Source organism: Anas platyrhynchos, chromosome 7 (genome assembly GCF_047663525.1).
Source record: "Anas platyrhynchos isolate ZD024472 breed Pekin duck chromosome 7, IASCAAS_PekinDuck_T2T, whole genome shotgun sequence".
NCBI classification, from domain to species: domain Eukaryota; kingdom Metazoa; phylum Chordata; class Aves; order Anseriformes; family Anatidae; genus Anas; species Anas platyrhynchos.
In genome coordinates, this window is record NC_092593.1 from 18158432 (window position 1) to 18173384 (window position 14953).

The 14953-nt window shown below is 34.7% G+C and overlaps 1 protein-coding gene across 4 annotated transcripts in view; it reads right to left on the bottom strand.

The window, feature by feature from the left end:
* KCNH7 (potassium voltage-gated channel subfamily H member 7) overlaps nt 1-14953 on the bottom strand; it is a 223787-nt gene that overhangs the window by 25259 nt on the left and 183575 nt on the right. For all 4 annotated transcript variants that reach the window (XM_072040860.1, XM_038182318.2, XM_038182321.2 and 1 more), the window contains 3 exons: nt 8680-8932; nt 4929-5134; nt 2165-2264 (listed from right to left, as the gene is read on the bottom strand). In XM_072040860.1, coding sequence (XP_071896961.1) covers nt 2165-2264; nt 4929-5134; nt 8680-8932 — 559 coding nt within the window. The remainder of the gene's footprint in view (nt 1-2164; nt 2265-4928; nt 5135-8679; nt 8933-14953) is intronic.

The window sequence follows — 14953 nt, forward strand, 5'->3', positions numbered from 1 at the left end:
CCCATTTTTAGCACTCCAAAAGGGAGAAAATCACTGATGATCATACTAAAGATGAAAACAATACATTCCCCAACTGTGTGATATGTTAGGGGGTCAACAACTGAAATTAAAAATGTCATCAAGAAGTCAATTTTCATGAGCAACATTCTCCCCCATAATAATTACAAATAAATAAGAATTTGGTGAGATGCAAAATATCAAAATCTGAAAGTGAGAATGCTGGATGTCCATTTAATTTGTAGTCTATTCAATTACAGTTCTAAAAGCAAAATATGATTGTTATAAGTCATCATATTCTGGTCACAGAATACTGTGACCAGAAATGCATTTGCCTGTTCAGGAGCTCAGTCTTTTCTACTCCAGTTTTCTAAGGCAATCTGCAGCATTATGCCCAAATATTTATCAGTTATAGTCTAACTATGTTGGATCAAAATATGATGCAGTTCCCTTCTATTGGTAGTAAATGTTGAAATAAATAGAACTTTGCAATCCAGTAGTAACCTCTAGTACTCCACAACCTCATACAGAGTGTAGGATGGGACACAGAAAAGTGACATAGAAGGTCTGATGCCTCCTTCAGTTCTGGCAACTTTCAGAGAATCTGAACAGGGACCAGAGAGGGCCAGTAAAACAGTGGGCCAAAAGCATACTCACACCTTGGCAAAAGACTCTTATGCTACCATCTTCTCAGGTGGACTGCCAATGTACCACACTTCTGTCTAACTCAAAAATTACCAGGTACTATGCAATGACTACCAGGACTAAAGCACTTATTGCCAGTTTTGTCCTTTTTTTTTTTTTTTTTTTTTTTTTCCCCAATGGTGCAATTTTATTTTATTTTCAAAGACAAAACTGTGTGAAATTATATTCTTTCAAAAGTAATGTAAATAAATGTCTCCAAGAGGCTGTTTAGCATAATCTAGTGTGCAAGAACCATAAAAGCCTGGGGCCTTGGCACCACATTAACACCTGAGGAACCTATTTGTAATTCTGCAGCAGGCACAGCATGGAAGATCACTTCCATCTTATCTGGGTGTTAGCATATGTTTTCTCATAAGAAATGTGAAGGTTGTTCAGGCAAAGCACCTCTGTCAACAGATTCTTTGTGAGGAGCAGATTGAATATTTCATGGGGACATTTTCCTGACAGATTTCTTGTCAGTCTTGGCTTCCTGCCCTAAAGAAGCTTCTTTGATTGAATGGCAATGTCATTGTTCTGAGTAGCCATGCTCTGGATTAAAGTCTTCCTTCATAAAGCATTATACCTGCTATGTACCTCTAAAGTATTCCCATTTATTATCAACTACTCTGCAATGATAAAATTGGTTTTATGTATGGGGTTTAACTGTGGAGTATGAAAGACAGGCATACCAGAAACAATAATTTGTCAGACAAATCATTGGACCCTGAAACTATAAAATTATTCAAGAAATTATGCTTTCCCTTCATAAAAATGAAAATCTTGTGAGTATCAATTTAGCTTTCTTCATGACAATTACTGTCTGACCATAGCAACTGTCTAGAGTTCCTGGTATTTAGGAGTACTGAATACTGTTTTTACTCCCAAAAAGTCTCTAAGGTGAACGTAAGCACAGAAAACCTGAACTGTTTCCAGGACAACCATTTACACATTGCCAAATTAATCAAAATCTGACTATGGGAATCTACTGTGTCCTGAAAACAAGTATTTTAATTCCAGGGAGAAACACTACCTAGCATCAAGTTCAGCAAAGCTGAAGGTAAGCTATTCCCTTTGCTGAGGATATAAAGTCAACACTGCTAATAAATAATCCAGTAGGCTAGTTTTTCCAAACATTTTAAAGCATAGTGTCTCAGAAAATGGATATTTCTTAAGAGGTGATATACATATATATGTGTATATATACACACACATATATGTTTATCACAAGGACAGTGAGGTAGCTTTGTGTTTGACTAGCTCTGCACTGATGGGTGTGAAGTCATAGGAAGGTGAAACTGATATCATCTAGTCATATATAATCATGTAGGGGACAATGCACAGAATGTTTCTGCTGCTCAGCTGGATTCTCAAGACCTGCTACAGTAACAGCCAACATGGGACCCTATTGTACCCAGCATTACCAAGTGAAATACCAATGAATAATGAAGCAGTACTGTCTAATGTAAGACATGAAGTTAATTACCTTTCTCTATTTCACTTTGAAAGGACAATTTCCGTCTTCGTAGTTTGCAGTTCTCTCCATCCGTATCATTAGTAGTTTGTGATCTTATTACAAGGTCAGACTTGATTAATGAAATATGAAACATAATGACAGATTAATTCCACATAAAAAGAGCAGGTTTTCAATAGCTGATTGACTGTTCATGCTTTAAGAAAGGCAATATTACACAAGTCAGTTTACATCAACCTCTCCATCCCTATCTAATGGTATTGGTCCATGCTAATGCTAAAAAGTTTTTGCAGATAGTGCATAACTGGCAGTGTTGCCACATGATGGTGAAACAAAATTATCTTGATAAATTCAAATGTAGAGACACATTTTATCAGCTTCCTGTGTTTTAAGTAAGTTTAGAGAAACTAAATAAAAAAGACAAAAACAAAAACACCTCCTTGCAATACTATATACATTCTCTGATAAAGTTGTAATGTGCTAACTGATTGTAATTAGTTTTATTTTTAATTATATGGTAATAATTATAAAGGTTACATTTTACAACAGGAAATATAAGGTTGACAAGCACCAGGCACTTTATTCCTCATTATTATTATTATTTTGACCCTCCCTTCCTTTTTATCAAATTCAGTTCATTAAGAGACATATTTCATTGTTTCATAGCTGAACACAATGGTATCTTTCTCTATACATCTTATTAGAAGATGGATGTGTTTTTTTGTTGCCTTTATAAATACAAGATGTATTTAATTCTTCTTTCTACTTATATTATAACTGCAGAATTTACAAGTAAGCTAATAAAACACCAGTTACACTCTTTGTGTATGCACCTAAGGAATTCACTTAATCTACTTCCCTTCCCTGTATTACTGATGTTTGTACCGTACTTGAGTGTACCACTCAGGAAAACAGATTTGCATGTGGGAGAAAGGCAGAGGGAAAGGTTTGGTAAGTGTTTGCATCTTTCTCTATTCCCTTCATTGTAAACCTAGTTGGTAAGGTGTCTTAGTGGTGTCTCACTGGTAGAATAACTGCAGAAGGAAAAAGGCACTTTACATAAATAAGAGGACAGAAACAGAAGCTTAGGCAGAAGCACCTATTATTCAGATAACAAATCTGGATATGAGTGATGTTTTGAAGATCAGAATGTGTTCATTACTTCTTTTGGGGATGATTTTCTGGATTGTGACAGTGGAATGCAAGTGGAATTGCTAGAGAAAACTGTTACTCTGCAGGCTCAGAGGCATGGATGAGCGTGTCCTTCCTGTCTCTGTGAAATCTAGTGATTTTTTTCTTAGTGGCTAGTACAGCAGTAAGAAATAATATCTGAAAAATTTCTAAGAGATGTGACCAGCAAGAACTTTCTTTGTCTCTTCTACATCACAACGCAATGTGATTTGTTTCAATTTGCTCAGATCTAAAGAAAAAATGATAAAACATTGATGGCAAAGTAATTGCAGGAAATAATTGCTAAGAAGACCAAAGTCATTAATGTGAATTTATCTTCAAGAAACCTTTCAAATATGTGGACCTTCAGTTAACTTAAATTTATCACTAGACTGTAACTTCATTGTATTGTATTTCACATGTAATTAATAATGATGACCTTTTCAATAAACACAAAATGATACATTTCAAAATAAAGAATATTATTGGTATTTTTTCCAGATTTTCAGAACAATCTTTTATGGAAAAAAAAAAAGGCTCAGCATAAAAAGAAAAGAAATGACATTTCTTTTTGGAAGTTATTTTTATTTAAAATTTTTAAACTAAAGATCAACATGTGATTAGCAAAGAAGTTCCTGTCATTTCTAACTGAAACCTTGGAGTTCTTTGTCTCTGTGATTTTCAGACAGCCTTTGAGGCCAAATTCTGCTATCTGCTTCTCACTGAATTCGTGTTTCTCCTTTAAAGTATGGTAAAAACAAACAAACAAACAAACAAAACACTAAATGGCAGTGTCTCATAAATAATGAAATTTAAGCTGGCCATTCTGTGGGCAGTTTAGTCCATACTTGGTGGTCAGTGCTAGTGTACCCTACAGCTTTCTGGGGAAAACTTTCTAGAGCCCCAGAAGCCTCTCCTCTTTTCTGCTCAAACGTCCCCCTATTTTCCCAATTCAGCCTAACCCCCTCATCATGATATGAGGGAACACTTAGGAGAGTCACTGTAGGAAAAAGAGACCAAGAAACCCCTGTAAATCTGGAGTGAATGAAATTTTAAAAAGTCCCTTGTACACCTTTAGTCTCCCAGGAAGTAGGGTGCACTTAAGTTAAGAGAATTAACAATTCATGTTTGAAAGGCAGTTAATTTTTTTTGTATTATTAGGCACAGGATGAATCTGGATAATCTGATTTATATTTATTTCATGGTGATACAATTATATTTAGTGTCAAAAGTCCCCCTTGTGGTGACCCAGGCTATAGTCATGTTCACTGGAAAAACATATTTTCCATGGCTTTAACAAAAAATCCAAAATCCCCCTGGCTAAAATTTTAATACTATTTAAATATAGAATCAAATCCTGTTAGATTAACATCATCTGGATCATTTCATCGACTTCTTCTGAGTATTACTGACTTCAGTAGGAGCAATCAGGTGAGTGTGTTTTTTTAAAAATAGGATTTGGCCTCAGGCTTTTCGCTTTTGGTTTTGCTAAACTCAGTTTTTCAATTGCTATTTTCAAGTTTTGTTACTGTGGCATAGATTCTGCCCAATACTAAGAAAAACAAAACAAAACAAAACAAACAAACAAAAAACTTATTTTATGTACCTTTGCAGTTTCATCTCTCAAATTAAAAGTCAGTTCTAGGTTGGTGAGGAAGAGATCAGAGAATTCAGGGTACATATCCAAAACTTCTAGTAGATCTTCTCGCTGTATCTTATGCAAGTCACAGTATGTTAAAGCTCTCACATCTGCATTTGACTTTCCTGGTTTTGCATAAAGATGTACCATCTCTCCAAAAATATCATTTTTTCCTGCAGAAAGAAAATTAGATATAGATGATTATTTTAAACATGAATAACCCATTAAATTGGATGATGTATTTCTTTTTGATAACAGTGTAGAATACTTAATTTTACATGAAGTGATACAATCTCAGTACCATTGCATGTATGTTGGTTTAAATCAAAAGTATTCAATAGTAAAAGTAAACTCAATGAAATTATGCAGGCATATAAATGGACTAAGTGAAAGGAAAATCTAGTTTCATCACAGTTTTTCTTCAGTTCTGTCAAAATAGAATGATTAAAGAAGCTTCCTTTGTTCTTCCTAAGAAAAACTTAATGTATTTAAATCATATGATGACAAAGTTTATAATTTCTGACTTTCAGTAGAGTCCAGGACCTGTCTGGCCTAGAATCTCATTTTGTTAAATGTACATGAAGAAACAGACTTTATTAGAAATATATTTTAGTAGAAAATTACTAGTTCTTTTATATATATTTTTAGAGGGAATGCAAAGCTTCCAACATGCAGAAGCTGTTTTCAAGAAGGTCTTTAAACATAGCTGCTTCTGTTTTGGTACTATTACAATTCTTCCATCAATGTTGACACGTTTGCACTACCTGTTTGCTGAAATTGTCATCTCTGTTTAGTTGCTTGTTTTCCCCAAATCTTCAGCTAATTGTCATAAATGCAAAGCAATCACAGACTAGTTCAAAATATGCTTTAAATTAAGGTTTGCAGGGCATACCTGCAAAATGGAGGTGAGGTTGTGTATCTAGGAAAGCACTTATGGAAAAGAATACTGGTCATAGCAATTTAGCAACTGAGCAATAGTAGGCTGCTGAGAAAGGGTGCAGGTGATTTTGCTTCTCTGATAAACATCTGTGTTTTTTTATACTGGGTATTGGATTACTGCAAGTAGCTATTGTTTCTCTCTCTCTCTTATTTTTATTTATTTATTTATTTATTTATTTATTTATTTTTAAGGGCACTGAGAACTGGGTGAGCAAGGTGAGCAAGTAGCTAAGAGATTCAAAAAATAATTAAAGGGTAGAGTTGCTCTTAAAGAGCATGGTCTATTTAGTTTCTCAACAGGAAGATTAAAGAGGTAACTTGATTATATTGCATATATCCTTATGGAGAGGAAAAATTACTCAGTAGTAAATGAGTCTAGAATATAATGAGGAATGCAAAGCAAGAACCAATGGAAAGAAATTGAAGCAAGAAAATTTTCTATTGGAAATAAAGCATGTATTTTTAACAATAAAATGATTCACTATGGAAATAAACTGCAAAGAAAAATGATTGCTTTTTCATCTTATTATTTCTTCAGATCAAAATTCATTTCTTTTCTCAACATCATGCTTTCATCAAACAGCTCATTAGACACAAAAGATAGTTAAAGATATGAAATGTAAAAGGAGTTTATGATGTAGCAGAAGTTAGCCAACATAACCTAATAGTCCTTCTGGTCTTAATATTTATGAATGGAGAGGTCCCTATCCAAGACATATAATACCTTCTCTGTAATATGACTACATTGACACAATCACAGTATTTTAATATCTTGTCTGCAAAGCTGAAAGAGGTGGTAGATTCTATGAGGCCAATAGAAATCATTTTTCCTAAGGACACGGAGTCTTGGCACAGAGTTACTGCTGTCAGGTCAGTACTGGTAAGACGTTAGCAGCATCAGATAATGCTGAGGAGTTGAGGAAAACTGATGGATAAACCCAATGTTTTTCAGAACCTCTGACTTCTGTGATGAAGTTGGAGTACTTATTCAGGGTGGAAATGTCAACTGTGCTATGGACTGAAGTTTTTCAACCCTGGAGAATAAAGAGGTTTTTATGTCCTTAGATGAGGAAATAACTAAAAATGTTTGGCTAAGTATTGAGAACCTTTGTTAGGTTTTGGTGAGATTGTGTTGCAGGACACTTATTTTTTTATAAAAACAGATTATTCAGAATACCACAATCTCATTGACTAGAGCCAGCTATCAGGCAGGCTTTTGCCACATGGGCCATGTAACTGATGTAGGACTATAGTGCAGCTCCTTTTGGCTGCAGTTGTGCATGACTGTCTCTTCCACTCTGGACTCCCATTACCTGGGGGAGCAGACCACTGGCCTGCAGACCCTGGTGTGTGGAACCTTGGAGTGGAAGAGATGCAGTGGCATTGCACTGCTGGTGTTCTGCTGCAGGGTCAGGGGAGCACGAGGATCTGATGTGTATAACACACAAAATGCAGTCTGCATCTTTGGTCCACTAATAAATTCATGAGTTTGTAAACTTGTCAGTTTTTCTTCATTGTGAGAGCTATAGAAATGTACATGTATTTGATGTAAGAGAGGAAGTCCTCAGTGAATCACGCTGTTCAGAATCTGGGGAAGACAAGTGAGTAAAAATCTCACAGTGTTATACTTGCATGGTCCCTAATTTGCTTGTGCTTAAAGCTGGCCCAGCTGATGAAATGCAATAGCATGAAATGACAAATTCTCTTGATAACTCTATCTAAACACAGGGAAGGATTGCTGTAGGCAGGCCTTTGTATTTCTGTTCAGGTATCCACTCTGCAAAAGCACTAGCAGAAAAGCAGTCACAAGTGAATTAATAGCAACATACTGCTACCAGTCCACATTTTGCTTCATCTACTTCATTGTAGCAAAATCACAGAATCATTAAGGTTGGAAAAGACCTTTAAGATCATCTGGTCCAACCATCCCCCTACCACTAGATGATGTACCCGAGCATCATGTCCAACCTTTCCGTAAACATTCCCAGAGACGGTGACTCCACCACCTTATATATCTATTCAGATGTTCCTTGCATTCTTATTACCTGATTCTAAATTGAAGAAACAAATCAGTAGTTTTATTTAGGTAGAGTTTTAGTTATTTTTCTTTTTAAAATACTATACCTAATATATCTTATTGGTTCCACATAAGAGTCATGATCAACTGTAGGTAAGCTGGACTGAACATTGTTCTGAGACAAACTTCATTGGTAAAGAGAACAAATAATGCCCCATTCAATACAAACAAGAACATGCTGATAAGAAATACAAGGGAAATTTCTAGTGTTATTACAATTAGGTATCAGTCTCGATCAGATTAATCTGGTACTCTCTTCCTTTTCTATATGCTCAGGGGATAGAAGCAGACATTTCTGAAAACTTCTAGAAGACACTGCTTAAATTAGATACATGTACATGTGTTTCTACATATAGTGAGTCTATGGACCTCAGTACTCCCATACACTGTTCAGGAAAAGGATATCAAAACTTTGACTGATGCAGCATAATCAGAACTGGAGTTACTTGACATCAACTTGTCTCAACTTGCATCTCACCATTTACCTAGGGATAAATGTGACTCACTCCTGCTCTTATATTCTAGATTTTCAAATGACTGGAGCTCTTTGGTGCACAGGGATTATTGGAGTGATGTAGACTTTGCTCCTTAAATTATTTCTCTGCTTAATTTTAAATAACAGTGACATTTCCTAAACCAGGAACAACAAATGTTTCTTTTCAGTCCCCTGACTTTTAACATGCATTGCAGTAATCTACTCACCAAGAATGGCTACAACAATGTCACTCTTAAGGATTTCAATGGAGCCTCTTGACACAAAATAAAGAGCAGTGAGAACATCTCCACAGTGCACTAGCGTGTCTCCAGGAGGTGCATGTGTTGTCTTAAATTTCATAGCCAAAGCTCGAAGACAGCCTTTACTGGCCCCTCGGAAAGCTTTGCAATTCTGGAGCAAATTTTGGTTGAGGTGCAGACAAATGTCAGCTTGTAAGCATTCTGGAAACCCCTTCAGGACCTGGAAAGGAAAGCATAAGGATTTCATACAGATGCTCTGAAAGCTGTGTTATACAATTGTTTATGTTTTCTTCCTGGATAGGAGGAAAGAAGTGGCATACAAATAGAGGTGGCTCTTAAGGGCTGTCGGAGTATTACAATTCAACAAGTGCATAGTGTAATCTATATTCCAAAAGTTACATTTTATGAATGTTAATAGAGTTCAAAAAGTAGTGATTCCTAAATTCATTATTAAGATTTATTTCATTGCAAAAAATGGTATCAAGATATGTATGAATGAATATACAGCAGTAAAATAATAAATAAGTATTTCACCTATTCAGACTGTATGTATCTAGTTCCTTTTTATCATCTATAAAAGTACTACTTTTAATATAAGATGATTTTGTTGCTAAAACTATGTTATTTTGTTGCTAAAACTATGTTATTTTTAAAATCTACCTGTGAAAAGCTATCTGAATGAGATCTGAGATTTTTTTTTTCAGAAGGGGGAATTTTAATGAAATTTTCATGTTAAATATATTCTGTTTGTAAGTGTATAATGTGTATTTTTATCAGAAAAAAACCAACGTGTCACTGAAACAACGATGTTAAATAGATTTACATAGGCAGATGATTAATTCTTTGAACAACAGGGCTAGTTGCTATGGTCCTTGTTCATCTCTACAACAATGGGAATTTGCCTGAAGTAGAACCACAGGCTTCCTCTTGGGTACCATGGTAACATGCTAATTTTGTTTAGAAGAAAAAAAGTAACCTATTTGCAAGGTTGTCATTATGTCTGAAATGATCCTAAACAGTTTAGAAAAGCTTACCTCTGTTTCTTTTAGAGTCAATGAACATTTCTGCAAATGACTTCTATGGGAGTGCTGCCCACCTCACAACTCTATGTTCTCTGTTCAGAAATGGTGCTGACATTATTATGTACCACCCTTTCTGTCATTTAAATCCTATTGTCTCTCTCAGTGATGATGGGTCATATGCTTACCCTGGAAGTACAATGGGACAGGCTATATCTGTTGCATATTTCTAAGGACAGAACATGAACTGATGCTACCAGTCATGAATAATGTGAACAGGATGTGACTTTTTGTTATTAAAGCAGATTATCAATTCATTTCTGTTTACCCTGTATCCTGCACAGAAAAAAGATATATACAAGATACATTAATTTGTTGCTATATTTGTTCTTACTTCAGCACAATAAAGATCTGTGCATTCACTCTTCTTGCATAAATTTATTAACATCTCTTGCTAATGGAGAAGATGAATACATTTCTGATATCAGGCTTTTGTCCACGCGAGCCAAGCTATGATTTATAAATGAAATATTAGTACCTTTAACTGAGTTTTAAATGTTTCTATGATTGCTAAGGGAAGTCAATGCTGTGAAATAACAAACACAACGTTATAACACACATACATACAAAACTTTTGTGAGTCATAGGGCATTATCACATGAAATTAATACATCCTCAGAAAAAGCCAGCATTCAACAACAATAAGCAAAAGAAAACATGACAAATGAAAAGCTTCTATGTTACCATTCTGTTTTCGATATCTCTTACACTACTAAAAATATATCAGTATGGAATTAGTCTGTTAATTTTAATGTACTTACATTTGAATAAAAATGATAGTAGCAATGTATTTACTGAATGATAACAAGAAACTGATAACTAAATTTGTCTGGTCAATGAGACAACTGGGAAAAATTTGCAGGTGTTTATTTTGAAATTATTCTCAAGCCATGTCAGTAAAAAAGACCTATTCTGATTTTATTTATTTCCTTATAACCCTATCTGAATATCATTTGGAAGAGCTCCATTTTTTATAGGATGTAAAATAGGAAATGCATTTTCTATTCAGAGATACTTACAAGAAATGGTATTTGAATTGTTAGAAACTCAGTTTAGGACAAGTTGTATTAGTTTTTCACATCAGCTTCTATTTATCTCATTTATCAAGGGATTTCACTTTACCATTAAGCAAAAACCATGCAGACCATGTGTGTTGGTTTATATTTCTGAAGATACTTTGGTGATATCTTTAAGAAACAATTATTTTCATAACTAATTTATGCTTAATATGAAACTGTTCTAAAATCATCACATATTAGTTGATAGTTACTTAAATACCAATAACATCTGAAAGATACTATCCTCTGTTTATGCTTGAAAAAGTCCCTGCTCCATGGAGCTTACACTCTAGAACAGTGTATATAACAGTCTATACATCAGAGAGGAAGCACATTTACTCCTTAATACCACAACTGTCAAATGTTTGGAATGGTGACAGCCACCCAAACAACATTAATTTTCAATGGAGTTTTGGAGATTACACTATTAACATAAGTTTCGAAATGCAAGAAAAAGCTGTTTTGAAGATAAATTTGTTAAAACATTGCTATATACATTACTAAAAGGAGCTTACCATATTGCTCACATAGTATGCAGTGATGTATTGAATCCAAGTACCATAGCTGATGATATATACAATAAGATGTTTCCAAACTAAATTTTATGTTGTGCAGTATTGACAACTTCTTGTCAATCCAAGCCTTGTACATTACCAATATTCATTTTCATTACTTTGAGAAAAAAAATCTTATTAACCAATTTTAGCTTGTGTTAATAAGGAATTATCTGATTCTCAGAAATATCTTTGTCTGTGTACAGCAGGAAAAATTGCATTGAAAAATCATGTTCTAACAATGTGGGAATCAACATCAGTATATCGCGTGTACATACTGACAACTCTAAATATTAGAAAATTGTCCACCCATTCTTCAAAATCATGAGATTGTCTTAAAAATAATGCAAAGCTAAATACTGTATTTCAATTCTCTTTATTTGTTGCAAGCTTTTTGAATTTTTAAACATGTTTAAGTCATATTCCAGTGTAGCAAGAAAAATTTAATAAACACTTTAAAAAGAAATAAAAGCCAAAATAATCATGAAATTATATGAATGCAGGACTAAGTGATAAAAAATAAGAATTTAAAATTTTGAAAATTATAAAGCAAGAAATTTCACTTTAAATAACATTATTCTCAATGATGAATCCAAAATAAATAAATCATTTGAATAAAGATTTATACAAGTTTAGGTTTCAGTTGCTCCATTCTTTCTTGCCATGTGTCTGTTGTTACAGTCAATATCACCTTAACAGTGGTTCCATCTTGCCCTGGTGAGGAAAGTCTTAGATTCTCATGATTAGAATCAGAATTCATGCATAACTGAAGATACTCAGATGTTCTAAAAAGAAATTTAAAAAAGAAGGAAAACATTCTCAAACCACTGTTCACCAAATAAAATAAAATAATAAAATAAAATAAAATAAAATAAAATAAAATAAAATAAAATAAAATAAAATAAATAAAATAAAATGATGCTGTGACCAAAGGCTCCAGTTGTTTCTCTTTGATAGTTGTGGAGTCCAAGTTCAGTTGCCTTTTCCTTTATGAAATGAAACTTATTCCATGTCAAATAATGTTGGTATATCTATTTGGCATGCTTAGAGAGGAGGAAAGTATCACTGAGAAGGAAATAAAACATTTAATGTGGAATTAACAATTGAAATTTAGAGATGATAGTAGGGACATGATTCATATTGCCTTGAGGAATGTAGTCTTTTATATGCGAAGAGGGAATCCAGCTGCATCAAGTATTCTTTTAGATGACAATTAAATATCACTCACACGTGTATCAGACACATTTGTGACACCAGAATTAGAAACATTTATATGTATTAACCTCAGACAACTAGCAAATATTTCTGGCAAAATATAAGATTCATGACAATTTTTATATTTTTCTCTCCTCAGTTCTGGAACAGGTATTGTCCCACAGAAAATATTTAGACAACATCAAAGGAGAAGTAAATCAGAATCTTAACTACAATACTCATCATTAAACATCAAAATATCATCACATCCTATATCAACAGGATCACAGAATGTTTGAGGCTGGAAGGGAGCTCCGGATGTCATTTGCCCCTGCCCCGGCAGATTGCCTAGGACCATTTCTAGACAGCTTTTGAATCTCTCCAAGGATGGAGACTCTGCAACCTCTCTGGGAAACCTGTGCCAGCACTCAAGTTACTCTCAGTAATAAAACCTGCTTCCTGTTGTTCTGACAGAACATTGTGTTTCAGTTTGTGCCCATTGCCTCTTGTCCACTGGGCACCACTGAAATGAGGCTGGATCCATCTTGTTTGCACCCTTCCTTAAAGCATTTATGCAAATGAATAAGACCCCCCTGAGACTTCTCCAGGTTGAGCAGTCCAAGCTGTCTCAGCCTTTGCTAATATTGAAGATGCTCCAGACCCTGCAGTCCAGTAGTCAAAGATATTCCTTGAACTCTGCATATAATCTTCAGCTGTCACCCATTTCCTCTGTTGATACATACGTAGGATCAAACATTAAATGCCAGGAAGCAGTTAAAGAGGGCAAAAGAGAAAAAAATGTCACGTGTCTGTTTGGGGCCTGTTGAAACTCATTTGGGCTAAGTTTTTCTTCTCCTAGGATCAAAGTCAGACTTATGAGTGGGCAAGAACCCAGCACATATACGGAAAGATAAAGTTAGACTCTCAAGTTCAGATGACAATTTAAAATGGAATAAACTGAAACCCTGGTCCTTTCCCACATTACCTCTTTATTACTGCCCTATGTTGAAACGGTTTGGGAAACTATTCCAACCAAAAACTAACCCGCCAAAAAATTGAACAGCTAAAGGTGCAAAGAAGCTGGAATAAAGACACTTTCTGTCTTCAACCACACATCATTTATTCTCTATTTAGATCCCATCTGCATAATACAAATCTCAGGACACTGGTGCCACTTACAGCTGAATTAAGTTCCTGAACAGTCTGAAGAAGAAATTTTGAGCTACTTACAGGGAACAAACCAATGCCTTGGAGAGTTCATTCTAATGAGGATTTATATTCAAAATTAACATTTTTTTTTTTGTGTTCTGTAAGAATGAGTGAAATTAATTGATACTAATTATTACATTTGGTGAAATAACCTATGTCTCCAGTTTTCGTCTTTCTCCCACCTCTCATCAGAGGGGGTTCTTCACAGAGAGGGTGGTTGCACACTGGAACAGGCTCCCCAGGGAAGTGGTCACTGCACCGAGCCTGTCTGAATTTAAGAAGAGATTGGACTGTGCACTTAGTCACATGGTCTGAACTTTTGGGTAGACCTGTGCGGTGTCAAGAGTTGGACTTGATGATCCTTAAGGGTCCCTTCCAACTCAGGATATTCTATGATTCTATGATTCTATAATTTTAGTATTATCTGAAACTCTTTAGCTGGAAAAATTGCATAGATTTTGAATTAGGATCTCTGTCCTCTTGTGTCTGTCCCCCCAAGAGGGAAAGAGTAGTGCAAGGTTTAGTTCTGTTATAAAGATATGACTTTCAGATTTTAATAGCAGCTTCATCTAGGCAAAGCCTTTATGTAATTCAACCTAGTTCTATTTCTAGGGAGAATTTACTATTTCTGTGATAGCTAATTACAGAAATCAAGTATTTCTATAAGCAGAAGGCTGAAGTATTTCCAAGGGCTTTCACCATTTAGAAAAGAATAAACAAGGTCACAGGTGGTGATAATTCTGTTTCAGCAGCTCTTGGACTCCTACAAAGAATAAGAATTATTTCTGATGATTCTTCTTTGTACCAGAAAATATTGCAGAGTCAGAATCTTTTTTTTTTTTGTTTGTTTTGTTTTGGCAGGATATGAAGTAGGTCCTTACAACAGTTGAGAGAGAAGAGAAGTTGTGATGATGTACTAATTCACTTTTCAATGAGATTTGATGGCTGACAACCTTATCAAGAATTAGTTTCTTCTGCTTTCACTTATTGCCATGAAAGAGATTTGTGTGAAATTATTGGAGCTGCAGTGGATCATTCTTTATCTTACCAAACTTTCTGAGTACATCTGAAAGGTGATTTCTGAGATGTTATATTGCTGGATAAAGAGGACAGAAAATTATTTCAGCTTCCTCAGAAGTTGACTTTT